This window comes from Martes martes, assembly GCF_963455335.1.
Source record: "Martes martes genome assembly, chromosome: 9".
NCBI classification, from domain to species: Eukaryota; Metazoa; Chordata; class Mammalia; order Carnivora; family Mustelidae; genus Martes; species Martes martes.
The window spans coordinates 50517938-50541072 of record NC_137896.1 but is presented as its reverse complement, the minus strand read 5'-3'; the positions used below and the strand labels follow the sequence as shown (position 1 = coordinate 50541072).

At 40.2% G+C, this 23135-nt stretch overlaps 1 protein-coding gene and 1 pseudogene across 2 annotated transcripts; one reads left to right on the top strand and one right to left on the bottom strand.

The window, feature by feature from the left end:
* The first annotated feature begins 907 nt into the window (after nt 1–907).
* On the top strand, nt 908–1623 carry LOC308349084 (PRELI domain containing protein 3B-like; annotated as a pseudogene). Its single transcript has 2 exons — nt 908–1280; nt 1467–1623. The product of its transcript is annotated as a PRELI domain containing protein 3B-like (transcript).
* Nucleotides 1624–2487: 864 nt separating this feature from the next.
* GINS1 (GINS complex subunit 1) lies at nt 2488–22031 on the bottom strand. The gene is made up of 7 exons (XM_080814202.1): nt 21820–22031; nt 16721–16785; nt 13111–13209; nt 12295–12385; nt 8372–8488; nt 6030–6104; nt 2488–3534 (listed from the first exon to the last, which is right to left on the bottom strand). Exons 1-7 carry the CDS (start codon nt 21892–21894, stop codon nt 3466–3468), a joined length of 591 nt encoding a protein of 196 aa, XP_080670328.1. The 5' UTR covers nt 21895–22031; the 3' UTR covers nt 2488–3465.
* Nucleotides 22032–23135: the final 1104 nt, after the last annotated feature.

The window sequence follows — 23135 nt, the reverse complement described above, 5'->3', positions numbered from 1 at the left end:
TGTTTATCTGCAGAGATTTAGTTGAAGATCTGATCTGGCTACAAAAACTATTGAGAAATTTTTTCTAGTAATGAAAATAATCTGTAAAGGGCAGCCTACAGATGAAAGTAAGTATGAAAACATAAAAATCTACATCCCAAGTAGATGGGATGTAGATTTTTTTCTTTTTATTTTCTATAACTTGGTTTCTTGAATATAATTTTGGCCAGAGAAATATCTCCCCTATGTAAAAATGAAACTGCATATTTAGTATGTGACAGGTTATGAGCTTATCTGGACTTTTAAGTTTGAATGCCTCTTTTAGCTTACTGTAGCAGCCATGGAGGGGGCTGGCAGGGAAAGGCCACTCTCCAGCCTGGGCCATTCAGAGTTCGTCAGACAACAGAGGGTGCCCTCTACTTCACTGACCCAGCTTCAGGTGTCTTTTCAATCAGTGTGAATCTGGGGGGGAAACTGCATAGAATTCCTAGCCTACCCCGTTTCTATTCCCCTCTGCCAAGTGGTGATACTGGTTGCTACCCCACAAGCTCACAGGCAGGGAAGAGCCAGATCAATTACTGTTGGGAATGGGCAAAATCTAGTATTCTTCCTTTCTGCCTTCCCAAATAGCCAGATAAATTACTATCATTAAACATTACATATATTGAAAATTTGGTAGACCATCGTCCTCACTTGCCCATGTGATTTGGAAACACATATCCCAGAAACCCAGCATCTGGGCTTGTACTACACACACCACCAGAAACAACACAAGATGCAGAAACCTACCTTCTTCCTATGAAGCAAGAGATTATTTAAAAGAAACTCAACAGCAGTGGGGCGGCTGGGGACGAGGTGGGGTCAAGTATGACTTTTTGGTCTCTTTTTTCCCCCAGCACTGCCTAGATATAGGCAGGCTGCCAGCACCATGAATATCTGGACTTCAGAGAGCATCTTTGACCACCTATGGGAAACTGTTATAACAGCTACAATACAGAAATGCCCAAACTCTATGAACCCAAATGTGGTTGGAACTGATTTATTGGATAGACTTCTAGATCCCTCTGGAAAGTTGCGCAGCCATACACTTCTCAGCACAGAAGGACTGTCTTCCATTGTGAAATCTCTTATTGGTGCAGCAAGAACTAAAACACAGGTACAAGAACATTCTGTAGTTGATCCTACAGAGGAAACAATGGAACTTCAATCTACTAATATTTTATTTACAAATACAATTTCAGTAGTTGAAACTCACATACAAACCACATCCTCCAGACACACATAAACTGTTGACTCAAGAAGACATTAGCTGGGGCGCTTGGGTGTCTCAGTGGATTAAGCCGCTGCCTTCAGCTCCTGGGATCAAGCCCCACATCAGGCTCTCTGCTCAGCGGGAGCCTGCTTCCCCCTCTCTCTCTGCCTCTCTGCCTACTTGTGATCTCTGTCAAATAAATAAATAAAATCTTTAAAAAAAAAAAAAAAAGAAGACATTAGTTATTGTGAAAGGAGTCCATCTAAGCAGCTACCTTGAAAGACTAAGGGCAAGTACAGTACCTTCGATTGCTAATATTGGGCTGAGAAGCAATGGAATGGATAATAAAAAAATTAAATGCTGAGAGGCACCTGGGTGGTTCAGTCAGTTAGGTGCCCCGGCTATTGATTTCAGTTCAGGTCATGATCTCAGGGTCATGAGTTCCACCCCAAGGTTGGGCTCCACTGGGCATGGAGTTTGTTTGGGATTGGGATTCTTTCTTTCCCTCTGCCCCTCTCTCCCATCTAACAAAAACAAAAACAAAACAAAAAAACCGGAGACTGAGGAACGGCAGCTCCAGCAAGAGGGCGTATAGGGACACCAACAGCAATAGCATAGCAGCATTTGTGAAATGTCAACAAAATGACAAGGAAGGCTAGTAGGCGACACCCACTCCCCCAGGTCTCTGCAAGCTGGCGGTGTATTTGTTATTTAAAAAATCAGGATTCCTGGGTGGCTCAGTCAGTTAAGTGTCCGACTCTTGATTTTGGCTCAGGTCATGATTGTGGGACTGAGCTTCCCTCTAGGGCTCCCACTCAGCAGGGAGTCTGCTTGGGATTCTCCCTCTACCTCTTCCCCCCACAGACTCACTGACTCTCTCTCTGAAATAAATAAATAAATCTTTTAAAAAACCATATTTTAGGCAGAGGGTTTTTTTTTTTAAATAAGCTGAAGAAAAGCTATGTGACTTTTCATCAAACCAAAGAGGTGCAGAGTTTCTAAATAAAAGGGACCATCTGAAAGCAGTATTGTTTGAAATGACCACCTAATTTTGAGGATTCCAGTATTTATGCAAAAATTTCATAATTTCTGAAAACTACTTATAAATCATATTGGCATAATAACCTCCTTTAAGGAAGAATTTTAAAACTGGTCATGCATTGGAATTCTTGCAAAGCAGAGCCACCTGAATACAATTACCCTGCTATGATAAAGTTCACAAACTTGTATGAGGGAGTGCTCTTTTTTTTTTTTTTAAGTTTTATTTCAATTTAATCTCTACACCCAACATGGGGCTCCAACTCACAACCAACAACTTACATGACTGAGCCAGCCAGGAGCCCCTGAGGGAATGCTCTTTAAAAGGAGGAATTACAGGGGAACCTGGCTGCCTCAGTCAGTTAAGTGTGCGACTCTTGGTTTTCGTTCAGGTCAGGATCTCAGGGTTGAGAGTTTGAGCTCCATATCACACTCTGCACTGAGTATGGAACCTGCTTAAGGTTTTCTCTCTCTCTCCTTCTGCCCCTCCCTCTCTCTCTCCCTCTCTGTCTCCCTCTGCCTCTCTGTCTCCCTCTGTCCCTCTGAATGAATAAATAAATAAAAGGAGAAATTATATAGTCTTAAAAGGCATATTAATTTGCATAAAATAGCTTATTCTGCTATAAAGCACCATTAAAAACCACAGTGTTTTGTTCTGGTACTTAAATAACATTTTTGGAGTGAAAATTATCACTAAAGTAACACATGACCCCGACAACAACAAAAAAGGATTTTATTATATTAAAGAGTACTACTATATTATATATAATTTGCCAAAGTTTTGTCACTTAGGAAAGGTATTATCTTCCTTGAATTTGTACTATAAGACAGTATGCTATACCGTGGGCTGGAAATGTACACTGGAAAAATAAAGTCATTACCAGGGAGGAAAAAGAAAATCAAATGTTAACAAATGTTTACTTTCATTAAAAAAATTTTGTCAAAAAACCACATTGTAGTAACTATAGGAATCTTGTAATTATAGACATAGCCTACAGTTTATTACAAAGAGGAGGATGAATCCTGTACAAGAAAAGCAAACCACTCCTTTGCCAGATACTTCTGGTTATCTTAAAGAACTTCTCTAAAGAACCTTTAAAACCAAAGAGGTGAGGGTGGAGAGGGACGTGTAGCACATTCCGTTGTGTGGTTGCCCCTCACACCACAGGGAAGCCTGGCGGTGCCTCAGCACAAGGTCAGGACAGCACATGCTCCAGAATGCCCTGTCTAACCAGCTGCTCACACTTCCACCGGGGTAAAAAGTGCTGAGGGGAAGGGGGGGAGGAAGAGAAAAAATTGGATAAGAATTGAAAATTACATTTTGCATCATTAAAAAGCAACAATTGATTGCCTATTTTTCAAGCAGCTGAGTAGCTAAACGTTAAGTACATTTGTTATTTTAGTCAATTGAAATTGAAGCCACTTAAAACTCTACTGAATTCTGATTTTTATAAATAAATTTATAGTTTGTTTCAGTTAAACTTAACTGAAGATTTCTGCATTCCAGCAGGAATTTTGCCGTCTGCATTTTGGGATTTATGCACAGAAAACCCCAGGGTGGGATTCTGCACCAGTGGACCACAAGGGGACAACAGCTTGTTGGGAAGACCACTGAAAGGAGCTTCTTCTCAATTAAGCTTCTCTGGTATTGAGCCTGAACATTTATTCTCATCATAACTACAGTAGCCTCTATCCTCCTGTATTTTTCAAGGATTATGTAATCTGCAGGGTGGGTGCTGTTCACACACTGCGTGTAAAGACACTGGTACCCAGCTAAGGCTCATACTCCGTGTCCTTCCAAGAGAAAACCACTCTTGTTCTGAGGCCGAAAAGATTCTCCCTGTCTGATTCCCTCAAAACATAGGGGCTTAAAATGGGAGCGTTTACTGAAGTCTGGGGTGGGAAAGTGCAGGCAGCAAGGCAGAAAACGTTCCAATCTCACAGATGACCAAAGAAGTCTCAAAGAAAAGATAGACAGACATTCTTGGGTAAAAACCAAAAACCCTACATTAGGAAGTTCATAGCAAATAATCTTCGAAAATAACTGCAGCATGAGGGATTATCACAATAGTTCAGGGAAGCGTGCTGTGGTTCCATGGGCCTATGGGCCTTCCTCACCAGCTCACAGGCCTATTGTGGGACCTGAGACAGGGATTTACCTCCTGACCAGTCAAGAAGACATCCTGCTGTCTAATTTGTTAAATGGATTTTTAAAATGCCTTAAGAATGTGAAACGTAAAAAAAGGGAAAATATATTTAGTTGTTTAAGTTATTCCAATTCCTACTACAAAGTGTGGGGGGGTGGTTTCTGATTTCTGGACACATAAACATGCTTGCTATATGGACAAGTATAAAGAAATCTATGGCAAAAAAAGTTTTCCTATTAATATTTTATATTATGTGGATGATCTACACCAAATTCTATAGAAAACTGGTTTTAGATGTGGTCAGATATTTTAGAAGTAGATAAATAGATAGTAAGTAAAAGACATATAAAATTGTCCTCTATTTTTATAATTGAGGGTGGGCAATACTGAGACAAGTTAAAACATGTCAAGGGGAAGGCTTCTGCACGGTCTACAGAGAGTGACAACTGTCTAGCACTGGAGCAGGAAGGGGTGGGGCAGGCTCAGCTGGTTTCCACCTGACCCAGCCCCACCTGGGCACTCTGGTGGAGAGATCAGCCAAAGAGCTTGAGAGAGAAATTCAAACACAGGACAACAGAGATGAAGTTTTCTCCTATCTTGCTTTATGAGGATAGCTTTGTTCTTGTGAACCACAACTTCCTGCTGGGTCTTCCAGAAATACAGATTCTGATGAGAGCACTTCTTCAACATCTGCTTTCTATTCATTCTATCTACTTCCCAGAGGATACTTGGGAGGGAAATTTTTGCTCTAACAATCCCTTGAAGAATCTCTTTAGGGGTGCCTGGGTGGCTCAGTGGGTTAAGCTTCTGCCTTCGTCTTAGGTCATGATCTCAGCATCCTGGGATCAAGCCCCGCATCAAGCTCTCTGCTTGGTGGAGAGCCTTCTTCCCCCTCTCTCTCTGCCTGCCTCTCTGCCTACTTGTGATCTCTCTCTCTGTCAAATAAATAAATAAAATCTTAATAAAATAAAATATAATAAAATAAAAAGAAATTTTTGATCGATATCACTATTTCTTTGCCAAAGAACTAGAATTTGAAAGGTGACCTACGAGCTGAAAATGAGCACTTAGCACTTTTTTTTTTCCCCAAAGATTTTATTTATTTGACAGGCAGAGATCACAAGTAGGCAGAGAGGCAGGCAGAGAGCAAGGAGGAAGCAGGCTCCCCGCTGAGCAGGGAGCCCAATGCGGGGCTTGATCTCAGGACCCCGGAATCGTGACCTGAGCCGAAGGCAGAGGCTTTAACCCACTGAGCCACCCAGGTGCCCCGAGCACTTAGCACCTTTTTAATAAATTCAAAGAAAGCTGTTAAATCCAACAATTTCATAAGCCTTTAATAAGAATAAGCCCACTTACCTAGAAAAAGGCCCATTGTGATAATTTCTCAGTAACATGCTTAGTGTTAAATATAAGCAATAACCTAGTAAATTAAACTTTTCTTGATATATGCAAGTCTTTATATTTAGAAAACAGACAAAACAGTGTGTCTTATACTAAGCATAATGCTTATGATACACATGCTCATCACAAGGCAACATTTACTTTGCTACTGATTCTAACATTTGCATCGTTCAACACTCATAGGATTTGAAGTATCTCAACACGAGAAATACCTGGCTATTTTTTTTTAACAGGACTGAAGTACCATCATCAACTTCAAATTCTCCATAGTCTTTTAGACACCGCACCTGGAAAGAAAAAAAAAAAAAACAAACAAAAAAACAACCTTTTGTTTTATCTAAATTATTTTTAATATATAGTGACCATAAAGTAAATAGGGGTTATAAAAATACCCACCCAGTACAAATACTAGGCATTCTGTCTCTCTGTTTCTTCTCTGTGTACCTGGGCCTAGGACTCCTTACTGACAAGCCAATTGTCCTGCTGGGATGGGGAGAATGGCAGGATCTCCACATGTATGTGTATGTCCATGCCGACAGCAAAGAAACCTAGGGAGCTGGTGAGGGAAGACAACTTCACATATTGTGTTCCCTCTGCAAATCCTGAAAAATCAAAATACCTATCTACAAAGAAAAGAGAATGTTTTATTGACTCCAACTTGCCTCTTAACAGATTCTTCCATGAAATATCAGTATCTGAGAAAACAACATAGGTAAGTCTCTACAATTTCTGTTTTAAAGGGATTCTTCTAATCTTCTTCAATATTCAGATTGTTTCCCAGAAATATGTAGAAGTACAGCATGAAAGAAGAGATGCAGACTCACATCAGAAGAATCAAGAGAGGTTCTTTGTTAGGAGGTAGGAGGGGTGAGGCAGCCTTTTGATAACCACTTCTGTAACTGCCAAGATTACCAAGAGACTGCAGCTCTCAGTTTTCCTCTCCCATGAGAACCCAGGATAGGAGTTGGTGCTCCTGAGGTCTCGCATTGGTATGAGTGAAGCCAACCCCACCAGCAAGTTCCAGTCTTCTACTTTTCCTAGATAATTTCATGCCCTATGATCCCTCTGAAATCTTAACATGACTTCCAAAGCTATTTTACTTAGTTCAAAAAATACCATTTAAGAAGAATCTCCTCCCCCACCCCAACACCATGTTTTTGCTTCTTTAAATAGACTTATGTTATGGAAAATCTCAAATATTCAGAAGTAAAAAGACTAATATAATGAAACTCCATCAACTGGCTTCAACAATTATCAACATGCGGCCAATCTTGCTTCCTCACCTACTTCTGGATTATTTTGAACCAAATCCTACATACCATTTCATCCGTAAATATTTAAGTATCTATTTCTAAAAAAATGAGATTAATTTAATTTTTTAGAGGTTTATCGATTTTATTCTTATTCACAAAGAATCAGCTTTTGGTTTCAATTAATTTCTTTTTCTTTTCTTAAGTTTTTATTTAATTTCAGTTGATGTTATATTAGTTTTAGGTGTAAGATTTTTTTTCAAGAAACATAATCTCAATACTGTTATCACATCTTATTAATCATTTTTACTATCATGAAATTCCCGGCTAGTATCCACATTCCCCCATCTGTTTCATCACTGTTTTCTTTAAGGCTGCCATGTTATATCAGAATCCAACGAGAGCTACACATGACACATTTCTGACATGTCTCCACATCTTTTAATCTATACAGTTTTTTCCCTTTTCCCCCTTCCTCCTGGCAATCTACTGATAAAGAAAGTGGGTACTTTGGTAGTTTCCCACAGACTAGATTTTGTTGTGGGTCCCTATGGGGTCACTTAACATGTTCCTCAGTCCCTGAATTTCCTATAAACTGAAGTTTTATCTAGAGGCTTGATCAGATCAGGTTTGATTTTTTGGCAAATGGTGTTACACACTTCCTCTTGCAAGACCTCATGAAGCATAAAATGTCTGGTTGTTCCTTTCTGGATGTTACGACTGATCAGTGGGTCTAGGTGTTACCTGTACCCATCCATAAACCTCATCATCATCTCCATTAACTTTTCACCTACTGGTTTTGGAAGCTATTTGCCTTTAAAGTAATTTAAAATAATTCCTGTTCGACTAATCTACCAACTTAAAACATAGGTTCATATGTTTCATTCTGCTTTCAAAATCTATGGGTTGGTCTTCCACTTTAATTTTTTTAATAATATATAAAGTATGTATATGGTTCCAAAGTTAACACTGTTAAAATACGTACATTCAGAAAATTTTAGCTATTCTATCCTATTCCCACCATCCCCCTAGAGGTAACATTTTTGGTTTGGATATATGTTTCTTTTTTAATGTTAAGTTAATATATATTCATATACTCCCTCTTCTTAGACAAAAGTCAGCATAATCTATGCATTGAAGAAAAATCTATTTTATCTTAGTGTTTTTTTTTTTTTTAAAGATTTTACTTTTAACTAATCTCTACACCCATCATAGGGCTCAAATTCAAGATGAAGAGCATCATGCTCTACCGACTGAGCCAGCCAGGCACACCAAGAAAAATCCATCTTAAAAGGTATAATTACCTCGATATATAGGCTTTTCGGAGGTTTCATATCCTGTGTGATGTCCAAACCTTCATCTCCTCCCAGAGACCTCATATAGGTAGCAAGGGATTTTTTATAACGATTGAACCACTCCATCTGTAAATATAGTCATTTGACAAAGTTAAAAGAAAAAAAATTTGCAGAAATTGTATTTTCATCCTTTCATAAATAGCACATTTTCCCACATAGATCACTACTGACCATTCATTCATTTAAACTGCAAGTATTACTAATTGCCTGCTATGAACCAAGTACCGGTCTGGGGATTTAGAATGGATCATTTAACAAAGTGAAAATCTATGCTCGCAGAAGTTACATTCTAGCATACTTAACCACAGACCTAAGAGACATTTGACCAGATACAGAATCATGGGAAAAACTCCATTTCAGAATTATGATCTCTCTAAACCCTGCATTGATAGTTTTTCTGGAAACCATTAAAACCCTGCTGAGAAAAACACCCAAGTGTCCATCAACTGATGAGTGAATAAGATACGTATATCCATACAATAGAATATTATTCAGCCATACCTCAGAATGAAGTTCTGGTACATGTTAGCACATGGATGAACCTTAAAAACATGCTAAGTGAAAGGCACAAAAGGCTACATACTTACTGCATGATTCCACTTAAATGAAAAATCCATAACACACAAACCTATACAAAAAGCACATTTGTAACCTCCAGGAGCTGGGAAGACAGGAGACAATGTAGAGTAACTGATAATGGATACAGAGTTTCTTTTGGGGGTGATGAAAATGTTCTGGAGTAAGATGGTGATAACAGATACTCTGAATATACAAAAAACCCCGAGTTGTATATTTTAAAAGGGTAAACTTTATGTTATATAAGTTACGTCTCAGTAAATCTGTTATTTTTTTCATTGTTGAGGGATATTAAAGACCTAAATATATGCAGGGATTACCACATACATGATTCAGTATTATACCAACTCACCTATAGATTCAATTCAATTTCAACCAAAATCTCAAAAAAAAAAGAAATAGGGGCGCCTGGGTGGCTCAGTGGGTTAAAGCCTCTGCCTTCGGCTCGGGTCATGATCCCAGAGTTCTGGGATCGAGCCCCACATCAGGCTCTCTGCTCCTCAGGGAGCCTGCTTCCTCCTCTCTCTCTCTCTGCCTGCCTCTCTGCTTACTTGTGATCTCTGTCTGTCAAATGAATAAATAAAATCTTTAAAAAAAAAAAAAGAAAGAGAAGAAAAAAAGAAACAGAACCTGACAAATTGAGTCTAAAATTTACATGGAAATGCAAAGGGCCAAAAATAGTTGACACACCTGAAAAAGAACAAGGTGGTAATACTTACTCAAGACTTACAATAAAGTTATAATAATTACAACAGTGTAGAATTGGTATGAGGACAAATAGATTAAGAGAACAGAAGAGAAAGTCCCCTATCCCAAATCCTCAGATATACTGACACACAATTTATGACAAAAGTGGCACCACATGTAGAGCAATGGTGAAAAGAACTTTTCAGTTAAGTGGTATTGGATTATCTCACTATCCGTATTCAAAATTCAACCTTATACACAGAAATCAATGCCAGTACTGTAGATCTCCTTGTGAAAGGTAAAACAATACAGCTCCTAAAAGACTCCATAGAAAAACGTCTTCATAATCCTTATAAGAAAGTGTGTGTGTGTGTGTGTGTGTGTGTGTGTGTGTGTGTGTGCCTGCCTGAGCCCTCAGGTTTAATAATGCAACTGCATGACTCACAGAACTGTGGAAAGCGCTACACTTACAATCACAATTTTACCGTAGTGAAAGGGATAAGAAACACTAGCAGCCGAAGGAAGAGACACATGGTGAGGTCTGGCAAGGTATTACAGGGGCAAAGGGTAGGTCACCCCAATATGGGCCAATTTGGCAAGAAGAGTGTTTTGAGTTAAAAAGCAATTTAAAACCAGCACATTCAGGAAAAGCTCTTTGGGGAGCCTGGGTTGCTTAGTCATTAAGCATCTGCCTTTGGTTCGGGTCGTGATCCTGGGGTCCTGGGATAGAGGCCTGCATCAGGCTCCCTGCTCAGCGGGAAGCGTTCTTCTCTCCCCTACTCCCCCTGCTTGTGTTCCCTCTCTTGTTGTCTCTCTCTCTGTCAAATAATAAATAAAAACCTTTAAAAAGAAAAAGGAAAAGCTCTTTGCCTCTCTTACCACTGCCTTAAAAAATTTAGATTAAGTATCTACTCCAGGAAGAGAGTTCCCACCATAGACAACCACATTATTCTCTGAACAAGGTATAGTAGACAGGGAGGGACTTAGCAAAGCCTGTTTGATAACAAAGCCTCTCTTTGTCTCATTGTTTCTGTGGGTGCCCCCCCACCCCCCTACCTCTTCTACCCCCACAAACATCTGTTTACCAAACATTTGCTCTTTTCCATTCTTCTGGAGGATTACATTCTTTCCCTTTCAAGTCCTAAACTCCTAACCCTTGAGGCTCCTGGCTGGTTCCACTGGTAGAACATATGACTCTTGATCCTCTTGATCTGAGAGTCTTGAGTTCAAGCCCCATGTTGGGCACAGAGCTTACTTAACAACAACAGAAAAGACATATATTTTGCCTGCTTTTGGAATTTCCATGTCTGTATGGATTCCCTGTATGTATGAAATTTGATTTTTTTCCTGTTTATCTGTCTCATGTTGGGACACCTGGGTCAGTCAGTTAAGTGCCCCACTCTTGACTTTGGCTCAGGTCATGATCTCAGGGTTGTGGGATCGAACCCCATATTGGGCCCTGTGCTCAGCACAAAGTCTGCTTGAGATTGTCTCCCTCTCCCGCTGCCTCTCCTCTGGCTTGTGCATGCCCTCTCTCTCTGATGAATAATAAACAAAATCTCAAAAAAAAAAAAATCTAGCTCATGTCAATTCGATTCTTATTCTGGTTAAAAGGACCTTAAGGGGACAGGACATTCTTGCTCCCTGACAGTAAACAAACATGAAGCTTCTAGTGTCCTTTCCCTATGGACTCATAACACACTGCCCTTCTGGCACAATATGTAAAAATACACACAAAGTACTCTCAGTTGGGGAGGCTCACACAAGCTTTGGTGTCCAGAATTTTTACTGGGGTTTTATCACACAGGCACCATTGTTTAAAACACCATCCATGTGACTGAGTTCCATCTCTATCTCCACTCTCCTCTCTGGAAGTTTGACTGGAATCAAAGCTCTAACCTAAGCTATTCAATTCAAAGCTCTAAACCTAAGGAGATAGCAGGACCCCTCAAATTTGTAGCCAGTTAGTCAGAAAGGAGGGAAGCCCTGGGAACCCCCAAACCTGTGGCTGGTGAAATTTGGTCTAACTCTAATAGTGTCAGAAGTCACTTCAAGCCTATAATAGGTAAGTACTACCACCCTCATTGTGTAAATGAGGACATTTAGACATAGAGAGAACTCAAGTCACTTACTGAAGATTAGACAGTGGCAGAAACAACATTCTGAACCCAAGTTTACTTGACTCTAATCCTGTGTCCTTAAATATTGGGCTAGCTCTGGGCCTTAGCGATGGGACAAATGAAGAGTTTTGTTACAGGTATTCATGTTGAATAAGAGTACACACACACTCTCTCTCTTTATGGAAAATCCCTAAATAATGATGCCAGTTCTTTAATCCTATAAATGGATCACTAATAAATAACATAATGGAACCCTTAATCTTGTTAATCAGAGAGGTTTCCAAATAGCATTTAGAATTACTCCTATCATTCTCATCATAGTATATACTAAGTAAATACAGACCAAAACCTGCTGAAAAACAGATTTTAAAGAGAAATACCATTACAGAACAATACTATGCTATACTCTACTATACAAATACTATTACAGAACAATGCCACAACCAGCGTTTTCCAGATTCAGAAACATGAACAACAGTACTAGCTTACTTCTTCAGCAGACATGTGAAATCGTAAGGCATTGGGCAGGACGCTGCCGTACTCCCACCTGAGTGCTCTGATCCGAAGCAATCGGTCATACCTAGGACAGAAAGAAGGTATGAGATCGCATGACTATAAGAAGATACCTTGGGGATGACAGGGAGACATAAATATGGGCTGGATGGGTGCAGTGAAGAGTTCTTTGTTTCTCTAGGTTTGAGAATGGTGCCATGGTCATGGGAGAAGAGGCCCCAAAGGTCCTTATTTCTTAGCGTATTCAGTGGTAAAAGCCCATCAGTTTCTAGAATAGTTTAATACAGGCAAATAAAACAAGATGAAGCAAATATGGGATAATAATGTTAAAAACTGTTAAACCTATATGATGTCTTCATGGGGGGTTCATAGTATTATTCTCCCTAGTTTTATGAATACTGCAATTTTTTACAATGAAAAAATTTAATGGAATAAAGTATTTAGAATGCTTATACAGGAAAAACAAATCTTTTTTTTTTTTTTAATTATTTATTTATTTATTTATTTGTTAGAGAGAGAGAGCGAGCGAGCACAGGCAGACAGAGTGGTAGGCAGAGGCAGAGGGAGAAGCAGGCTCCCCGCCGAGCAAGGAGCCCGATGTGGGACTCGATCCCAGGACGCTGGGATCATGACCTGAGCTGAAGGCAGCCGCTTAACCAACTGAGCCACCCAGGCGTCCCAGGAAAAACAAATCTAAGAACGTCTGTTATCCATTTGAAATGGCTAATTAGGAAACCACATGGAAAGCCCTCCATTATTCCCTGTACCACAAGCAAAAACTGAGAAACTTACAGGTATGCTACAGCACAGCGTCGATTTCTTAACAAAGAACAGTGTCGAAACTTGATGGTTGGTATCAAGTCACTTCGTCCACCTGACTTTACTTCGTTCCTGGTAAGAACATTTAAAAAAGAAAAGAACAAATATAGATATTTCAGCATAAGGAAAATTTTCAAAGCCAACTAACAACTGACCTCCATGATTGTTTTTATCTATTTATAATTAGCGATTAATCTAAATAAATGGTACCTTCCTCCACATAAGAGCTTTTATTGGTATGCTAAAAGATAAAAAAGCCCAAAACCAAAAGTAAACTAATTTACCTAAAATCATGCTATCAGCATTTCATTTAACCATTTGGTATTTTGCATTTTTGCACACTGATTAATCTTCATTATTTTCAAAAGACACACATTGTGTTTACTCACTTTTTAGAATTCTTTTACCATGCTGGAGTAAGAGATAAACCTAACATCATGGTTAACAAGATTATGATCTTATATCATGTTTTTATTTTAAATACGACTACTCTTTTAATGGTTTTTCCAAATCTTTGCAATAAAGTGAGTTAAAATGGTAGTAAAAAAAAAAAAAACTTATCCCACAAATATTTATTGATCTTCAACATGTATGTGTCCTATATTGCAGTGTTGTTCACACAGAGAGGGAAAAATTTTGGTTTTACCCTACAAAATGTACATCTCCTTAGATATTAGATAAATATCATATTTAAAAACCAGATGTATGGGGCGCCTGGGTGGCTCAGTGGGTTAAAGCCTCTGCCTTCGGCTCAGGTCATGATCCCAGGGTCCTGGGATCGAGCCCTGCATTGGGCTCTCTGCTCAGCGGGGAGACTGCTTTCCCCATTCTCTCTGCCTACTTGTGATCTCTCTCTCTGTCAAATAAATAAAATCTTTAAAAACAAACAAACAAACAAAAAAACCCCACAAACCAGATGTATAATTAATTAATGGGCACAGAGTTTCAGTATTCCAGGATAAAGGATTATGATGATGGATGGTGGTGACAGCTGTGTAACATTATGCACATATTTACTACTACTGCACTGTACACTTAAAATGGTTGAGATGGCAAATTTTATGTTATTTATATTTTACCATAATAAAAATGATGGAAAAAAACAAATCAAAGACAATGTACAGAATGTACAGAATGAGTAAGAATCTACTTTGGAGTTTTAAAAGGAACTGGATAGGAATGCCTGGGTGGCTCAGTGGGTTAAAGCCTCTGCCTTTGGCTCGGGTCATGATCTCAGGGTCCTGGGATCGAGCCCCATATCGGGCTCTCTGCTCAGCAGGGAGCTTGCTTCCTCCTCTCTCTGCCTGCCTCTCTGCCTACTTGTGATCTCTGTCTGTGAAATAAATAAATAAAATCTTAAAATAAATAAGTGAATAAATAAATAAATAAAAATAAAAGGAACTGGATAGATACAAAAAGGGATTCCTTCCTGCAGTGCCTGTTCCAGGCCCTGAAAATAGAGGGAAATATCTATGTCCCCGTCCTATCATGTCTTCTACATCTGCTCTGTACATTTCTGTCACTCTCTGAAATTCAGATTCGTTCTCCACATTGTTTACAGTGTGCTCTGGAGTATAAAGAAACAGTACAAATATAATATACCCAAGCTAACACCAGAGATTTCATTAAGTACATAAGGACTTTCTAAAAAAATTTACTTTTACAAGAGTAATTAAAAAGGAATAGTCTTCTGACAAAAAATTTTAACAGAAACTAATAATAGTGACTGTCCCCTACACCCCACCAAGAAAGAAACTAGGAGGGTGGGGCACATAATTTTGGATCACAAATTTGCAAACGGTACAAATACAGCAAATACAGGAAAATCATTCCCTTACTGGACTAAGGCCTGTCAGGCCACCTCCTAAATATGTCTTTAACCTGTTCACTTTCCACTTAGTCCAGATCACCTCTGCTGTCACCTGGATGGCCAGCATGCCTCCCTTTTCTCTTGGTCCCCTTGTCTATTGTCCACAGAGTAGCTATGGTGATCTTTTAAAACATAACCATGCCACCATCAGTCCCACATGCTTTAAATTCTCGTCTTGTGTTACCCTTTGCCTGCTTGCTAAACTTCAGCCACACTGACCTTCTTTAACTATCACTGTCCTGAGCACCCCACCCTTCTTCACAACTCAGGGCCTTTGCATATACTGCCCCCTCCACCTAGGACACTCTCTGCCCACAGTCACTGTCTCACTGAAACTGGCTTCTCCTTTAGATCTCAGCTGAAAGGTTTCTTCCTTGGAGAGAACTTCCCTGATTCCTCAATCTAAGTCTGCCTTTAATTGATTATTCTCTCTCCCAGAACTGTTGTTTTCCTTCATGGCACGTATCCCAATTCGGCATATCTATATTTATTATCTATCTTCTGCATTATTAGACTGTGAGGGCTATGGGCACAGACATCTTTACTGTGTTGTTTACAGCTGAAATACCAGAGCCACTTATCAGCACATAATCATTTACTACATATTTGTTGCATGAATTAATGAATGAACAAAGTGCTTGGGAACTTGAGTTCAGGACTTTATATCTGCCTTACACTTATTGTAAACCTGCTATGGTTCTTTCCTTCATTCCACCTGTGAAGATTTTTCTGTATCTCTCCTTAAACAACACAGTTGGAAAATGCTCCCATTGTTCATGTGCTCCACAGATCTTACCAGCATGTTACTGATTTCTATGCCCAAGTAACAGATCAAAACCCTGTACCTAATAAGGCCAAAAATGAAATGTCAGGTCACAGACGGACATCTCTCTAGGTTGAGATCTGGATAAATCACCTCTGATCCCAGAGCTGGTACTCCTTGTATCTTGTTCTTCACCAAATCACAAGAACCTATGAAGTTTGTCACACAGCCCAAATGCTCCACTGTGCCACCACCATGCTCAGCTCTAAATGTTCTCTAAACCCAGAGCCCTTTTACACACCAGGCTGTAGCCTTCTATAGCACTGGTTCTAGGCAAACTTTGCTAAAGCTGCTGGAAATCACTGCAGCTCCTATTAAAGTTTACAAATTGTCTGTCATCCATTTAAGGCACCAAGGCAGCTATTAGTGAAAATGGGCAGTGGAAACTATAGATTTCACTTTGTTAGAATTTTTATTTGCTGCTGTCTCATCTCTTTTAGATTCACTCTAATACCCTGAGTGTCATATGATTCAAATAAATATTTACTGAGCATCTGCTATGTACCATGCACTGTTTGAATCCCCATAAATTTAGGGTGATCAACACAAATCCCCTCAGTCCTGTATAGCTACAGTATGATCAGGCTCACAGAGAATTAAAAAAAAAAATCATATCTAAAAACTGATGGAACATTATCTTATTTCAGCATCATATTTTTTAAGTTGTTTTAAAATATCAATCTCATCAGGGGTGCATGGGTGGCTCAGTTGGTTGGGTGTCTGCCTTTGGCTCGGGTCATAATCTTGAGGTCCTAGGACTGAGCCCCATATCAGGCTGCTGCAGCTCAGTGAGAAGCCTGCTTCTCCCTCTCCCTCTCCTCCTTCCCTCTGCTTGTGCTCTCAAATAAATAAAAACTCTTAAAAAAAGACATCTATCCGTCAGAACTTACACATCAGACTGGTTTTGTTCATATAAAGCTTTCATCTCCTCCAGAACTTGCCTGAGTCCATCCTCCTAGAATATATAAAATGATATTGATACACATCTATTAATTCGTCCACCAAGTCTATAGCAATGTTTGATCTACTCTGTTTATCTTTGATTTTGATATCTTATCAAAAAGCAATACCTATGGGAATGGATATAACAAGTGTTGGTGAGGATAAGGAGAAATTGGAACACTCATACATTGTAGACAGGAATATAAAATGATGCAGCCCTATGAAAAATGTTCTGATGGTTCCTCGAAAAGTTTAACATAGAATTAACATATTATCTAGCAATTCCACTCTTAGGTATATACTCAAGAAATTTGAAAACATGTTCATTCAAAAACTTTGCACATAAATGTTCAGAGCAGCATTATTTATGGCAGCCCCAAAGTAAAAACACCCAAATATCTATCAACTGATGAACTAATAAATCAAATATGGTATATCTATTCAATGGAATATTATTTAGACATAAGAAGGAATGTAGTACTGCATGCATCAACATGCACTGAACTTTGGAAACATTATCCTAAGTGAAATAAGCCAGACATAAAATGTTAAATATTGTGTGATTCCACTTACCTGAAATATCTAAAATAATAGGCAAATTCCTAGGGATTAGATTAGAGGTTACTAGGGGCTGAGGGAAGAGGGAAATGGGGAGCTATTGCTTAATGGTTACAGAGTTTCTGTCTCAGTTGATGAAAAAGTTTTGGACAGAGGAGTGATGGTTGTACAATGATGTGAATGTAATTGATGGCACTGAGGTACACTTAAAATTGGTGAAAATGGCAGATTTTATGTTGTATATATATTCTACCATAATAAAAAATAGAGAAAAAAAGCAATAAAAAGGAATGAATTACCGACAACTTATGCAATCAACATAACTGATTAAGGAAACTCTCAAATACACTGCAGTAAGCAAAAGTAGTCAGATACCAAGGAGTACATACTGTATGATCCCTGCTGGCCCTTTACAGAAAAAGTATGCAACTCCTAGCACACTGAATCCAGACACCTCTCCACCAAAAAAGACAATTATTATCTGTAGCCATGGAAAGTCTATCAGTGGTTGCCCACAGCTGCAGGTAGTAGGTAGCTACAAAAGGGGAAAAGGGAACCCTTGGGGTGACAGAAATCTTGACTGTGGCACTGGTTATAAGGATGCATACATTTGTAAAAAGTGCTAAGACATGACAAAAATAAGTAAGTAAATAAATAATGAAAACAGATCTTAAAAAATTACTACAAGGGTAGTAATAATGCCTTCTGCCCAGGTCATGATCCCAGGGTCCTGGGACTGAGTCCCGCATAGGGCTCTTTGCTCAGTGGGGAGTCTGCTTCTCTCTCTCCTTCTGCCCCTCCCCCTGCTTGTGTACTCTCTTTCTCAAATAAATAATAAAATCTTTTTTTTTTAAGATTTTATTTATTTATTTGACAGAGAGAGAGATCACAAGTAGACAAGAGAGGCAGGTAGAGAGGGGGAAGCAGGCTCTCTGCTGAGCAGAGAGCCTGACGTGGGGCTCAACCTCAGGACCCTGAGATCATGACCTGAGCTGAAGGCAGAGGCTTAACCCACTGAGCCACCTAGGGACCCCTAAATAATAACATCTTAAAAAAAAAAGATTACCAGAAAAAATGAACACTTTTGGTATGCAACAAGAGAAGGACCAAAGGAGTTTCTTTACTATCCACCTTGGGGCAAACTTCTAAAAAATTTTCCTTTGGAAGAATAAAATTATTAAAATTCTAAAATTCACAAATATTACATAGCAGGTCTATCAGCAATCCAAAGATAAGTGACCCAACTACTTTTAAGACCAAAATGTATGCAGTAGCAAAAACTTTTTGGGACTATTGATATAACTACAAAATCAAGAACTTAATCCTCTTCAAACATAAGAAAATATATAATTCCCAATTAAAAAAAAACATAAGCATGATTTCTATCTTCCCTTTCCTCAAGTAGTTAAAAAGAGGTCATGGAAAAGTCTGATCTATTAGAATTCAGTTCAATATTACTTTTGTCAGCAAATAATATTTTAAGAAATAGCTGAAACTCCTATATGAGTAATAGATCTACAGGCATACAAAAGATACGTGTGAGGGGCGCCTGGGCTTGGGATATGGTCTCAGGGTCCTGGGATCGAGCCCCGTATTGGGCTCTCTGCTAGGCGGGGAGCCTGCTTCCCCCCCACTCCATCTGCCTGCCTCTCTGCCTACTTGTGATCTCTGTCAAATAAATAAAATCTTAAAAAAAAAAAAGATGTGTGAAATTTTATAAAAATACACACATGTGGGGCACCTGGGTGGTTCAGTCAGTTAAGCATCTGCCTTCAGCTCAGGTCATGACCCTGGAGTCCTGGGACTGAGTCCCACATTTGGATCCCCACTCAGCAGGGAGTCTGCTTCTCCCTTACCCTCTGCCCCTCCTCCCTGCTTGTATTTTCTCTCTCTCAAAATAAAATCTTAAAAAAAAAAAAAATACATACATGCTGGGACCCCTAGGTGGCTCAGTTGGTTAAATGTCTGCCTTTGGCTCAGGTCATGATTCCAGGATCCTGGGATCGAGTCCTAGGTGGGGCTCCCTGTTCAATGGGGAATGTTTCTCTCTCTCCCTTTCCCTCTGCCCCTACCCTCTGCTTGTGTTCTCTCTCAAATAAATGAATAAAATCTTAAATAAATAAAAATACATACATGCTTTCAGATTTAGATTTATCTATAGTAAAAATTCCCACCTCAGGCTGGGAGCCCAAGATAATTTTCCTAAAAACTCACTTAAACTATTACCAGTTCTGCATATAGAAAGTGGACAATTATTTCAATTTGCTGAATACGGCATCTAACCTTGAGAGATCCTGGAATGAATAAGGCAGAGTCCTGCTCTAGACCTACTGACTATCATTTTCCTGGGAGGAATGATTCTTGGAAGTTCCTGTGGGCCACGGGCCTATCAGCCCTCAGACCAATCAGATGGATTGGCCTGTCCCTGCGTGGCTATGGCAAAGAGTGGCCAACCTCCTCAGGCTGAGTCTTCCAGGCTGCTGAGTAACTTGGCTAGCAGGTGGGTTTGTCAGCAGAAGGTGCACGTGCAGCAAAAGCTGCAAAAGGTGCCCTGCCAAACTAAGACCTAGAAAAAGGAGTGATTTTATAAGTTTTAAGTTCCTTCCCTGGACGCCCCCCCCCAAAAGTGGTAACTTAAAGTTTGAGTGAAACAGGTTGCTGGATGGACTCAAGGTCTGCAGAGCCAGTCGCAAGGCTATTGTGGCCAGTTCCTGTTGGACAAGTGTCTCTTTGAGGTTGTCTCCTCATACGCCTAGTTATCTGAATGCAGCGTGGAGTCCTATTTTAGAGCCTGCACCCCTTGGCATTCCAGCATCTCTGCTGAACTTCCCATCATTGTCTCCTAACTTTTTAAATGAAGTAACTGTCCTTGAAGAACAACAATTATATATTTTCTTATGTTTGAAGAGGCTTAAGACAGGAATCTAGGAAACCCGTGTTCAAAGTGAGGCTCTACTCCAATATGCTGTAAGTTTGGACAAATCCCTGAACTTGATCTATATTTTTTTTTTAAGGATTTTTTTTTAAGGAGTGATCATAACCACCCATAACCATCTCCCTGCCACTGTTCTTTCTCATCTCCAATCTGTTGCACGTAGTGCTGCCATCATTACCCTCAATACATAAAAAACTGCCCTATCACTCCCTTGTTTAGAATCCTTTACCAGCTTCCAAATGCCTTATACGTTAATACCCAATTCTCCTAGGTCTAGAACCCACCTATGTAGCCTCTGCACACACATTAGTCCCTCCCTTCCTATGTGACCATTAGTCTCTGCAAGGCTGTAACCTTCAGCGGCAATGCCTATCTTCTTTCTTGGAGTAGGGACCTCATCCTTCCAGGTGTGGCCCAAATGCCCCCTCCTCTACCCCAGTTCATACCAACATTTCTCCTTATGCTCCTGTGTATGCCTCTCTTGTGTCCTCACACTGCATTCTAATACTCCTTTTTTTACCCCTCTCCCAGGAGAACATGCCCTGGCATCCACACAGCGGCTGCTCTATGCTAGGGAAAGTAGTCAAGTATAGAACTTACAGTGCAGGTCTGAAGCCAGATTGCCAGGATTTAAATCCTAGTTTCACTTCTTACTATAGCCAAGATACTTAATCTCCCTAAGCCTCTGTATACATGGCTACAAGAAATGGTTTTAATCTCAAAGTGTTCTTATGAGAACAACAGATAACACAGGCCATATGCTTAGCATTCTTTTGGAGTAGTAACAGAAAATTAAGAATAATGGTAATAAATAGTAGTGAATAAAGGACATGTGGGGCTAGGCAGGGAGAGAGAGGTAGGAGGCAAGGGGTCAGGCTCATAAAAATCCCCAAATTGCGGAGGTGTAAGGAAACCAGAGATAAGGGAACAAACCAGACCATCCTGTCCTAGGTGTCAGAGCTGGGGTCTTGTTGTAACACGGAAAATTAACAGCAGTTAATTTGCTCCTTGTGTGTCAGGCACTGTCCAGAGGACCTATACATATATATCCCACTCCGAGGGCACTCACTATAGCAAGAACTGAGTCCTATTATTATGCTCTTTCTCGTTTTTGCAGAAGCGGACAGCCACAGAAAGCCGGAGTACTGCTCCAACCTCACACAACGGAGCCCGAATCCCGGCTTGGCTCTACAGGCCTACCTTCTGCCTTAGCGTTCAACAAACGCTAGATGGTTAACGGGCAACCAAGAAACGCTTGGTCAAGTAAAGGAACCAGCAGTAACTTTGTATGTAGGTAACACTGAAGGCAATATACTCAAGAAATTCATCAAATCGCTGCGTAATATAAACACGGATGCTCTTTTTCCTGCTATGTTTCGTTTTCTGTGTTGCAAAATTTTTGTTCCCTACTTTGGAGCTAACACGGTGAGAAAGCCCACGCTCGGAGGAGACGCAGGTTAGACCCACAGGGTCGCCCACCCTCCGCCCGCCCGCCGCGCTCCCAGGCCCCGCGCCTTCAGCCAGACCAGCCCGGTTGACCCCGTCCTCCCTCACATTGAAGGCGGGCAGCTGCCCTTCTGGCGCGCGATGCAGCTCGCGGACCAGCTCCATGGCCTTTTCGCAGAACATATCGTCCGCGCCCGGGTCCCGAGGCCTCGTCAACCGCCGGCTCTCACGCCAAACGGTAGCCTGGTTCACGCACACCTTTCTGGGGATCGGATGGTTTCCAGTCCCACAGCGGCGGGTACTAGCCTCCGCCTCCGTTTCGCTCTTTGGCGCCAAACACGCCCAGCCAATAAAAACGCGCTCCTGGGCCTCCTGGCCTACGGCGGCGGCCAAGGGACAGTTGCCTCCGCTGCGCAGCCGCACTATAAGAAAGGTGAAAGCCGAGGAGGGGTTCGCGGGCGCATCCTTCCCTAGGGAATCCCGTGCAAACTGTGGGAGAGTCAGCGGGCATGCGTTCCAGCCTGTAAGCTGAGCAAAGGCTCTCTTTTGAAGCTCAGCTCGCGATATATACGTATCTCGCAACTTCTTTTTTTAAAATTTGGTCGATTCATTTTCATTTAGGTTCAACGGGGTTCTACTTTGAGATTGAGAAGGAATGCTCAGAAACTTGGTGTGCATTAATGCAATGACGCAGCATTTCGTTTTCGTTTTGCAGTGTGGGCTTTTGTTTGCTCAAAAGGGAAACCAACTTTTATTGGGTTTCTCCTTTCTGGTAGGGAGTGTGACATATGTATCATTTAATTATCATGATTAACCCTAAGGTAGCTTTTAAGACCCTTGGTACCGATTAGAAAGCAAAATAAATAACTTTTTTTTTTTTTAAAGTTGGCTCCATAGCCAACTTGGGGCTTGAATTCAGTACCCTGAGATCAAGAGTTACAGGTTGTAAGGACTGAATCAGCCAGGCGCCCCAACAACTGAATAGATAACCTACCAAGTTTACTCAGCTTCTAAAGTGACAGACTTTGTATTTAAGCTTTGAACCCCACAAAATCACCTTTGATTTTAAAGGAGTCATTTAAAAACATTTGGAAAATAGTTTTAATCAGGAAGCCTACAAAGGGGGAAAATACCCAGATTAACATCAATTCACACAGCCATAATCTTACCTACATGATTATGGAAATTTTCATAATCATATAGAATCAGAGATGAAAATTAATGCTATAGAGACAACTTGTTTTATTTGGCTACCTTTTAAAAAGCAAAACTTTTTTTAAAAGGCAATATTACTGGATTCATTCTAGCTAACCCTAGAAACTATGTTCCTCTTTTGCAAATAAAGATACAACAGATATGTAATCTGAAGAATGAGCATGGGAATGGCCTACAAAGCCTTTGAATCATTAAGCTAATTGACATTT

Bases quoted from the DNA above. Each gene is read 5' to 3' on its own strand.
- GINS1 (XM_080814202.1), bottom strand. From the start codon at position 21,894: ATGTTCTGCGAAAAGGCCATGGAGCTGGTCCGCGAGCTGCATCGCGCG. The intron at 16,786-21,819 runs GTGAGGGAGGAC...TATATATTCTAG, and splicing joins GGCAGCTGCCCGCCTTCAAT to GAGGATGGACTCAGGCAAGT. The intron at 8,489-12,294 runs GTAAGCTAGTAC...CTATATTTACAG, and splicing joins TTCACATGTCTGCTGAAGAA to ATGGAGTGGTTCAATCGTTA.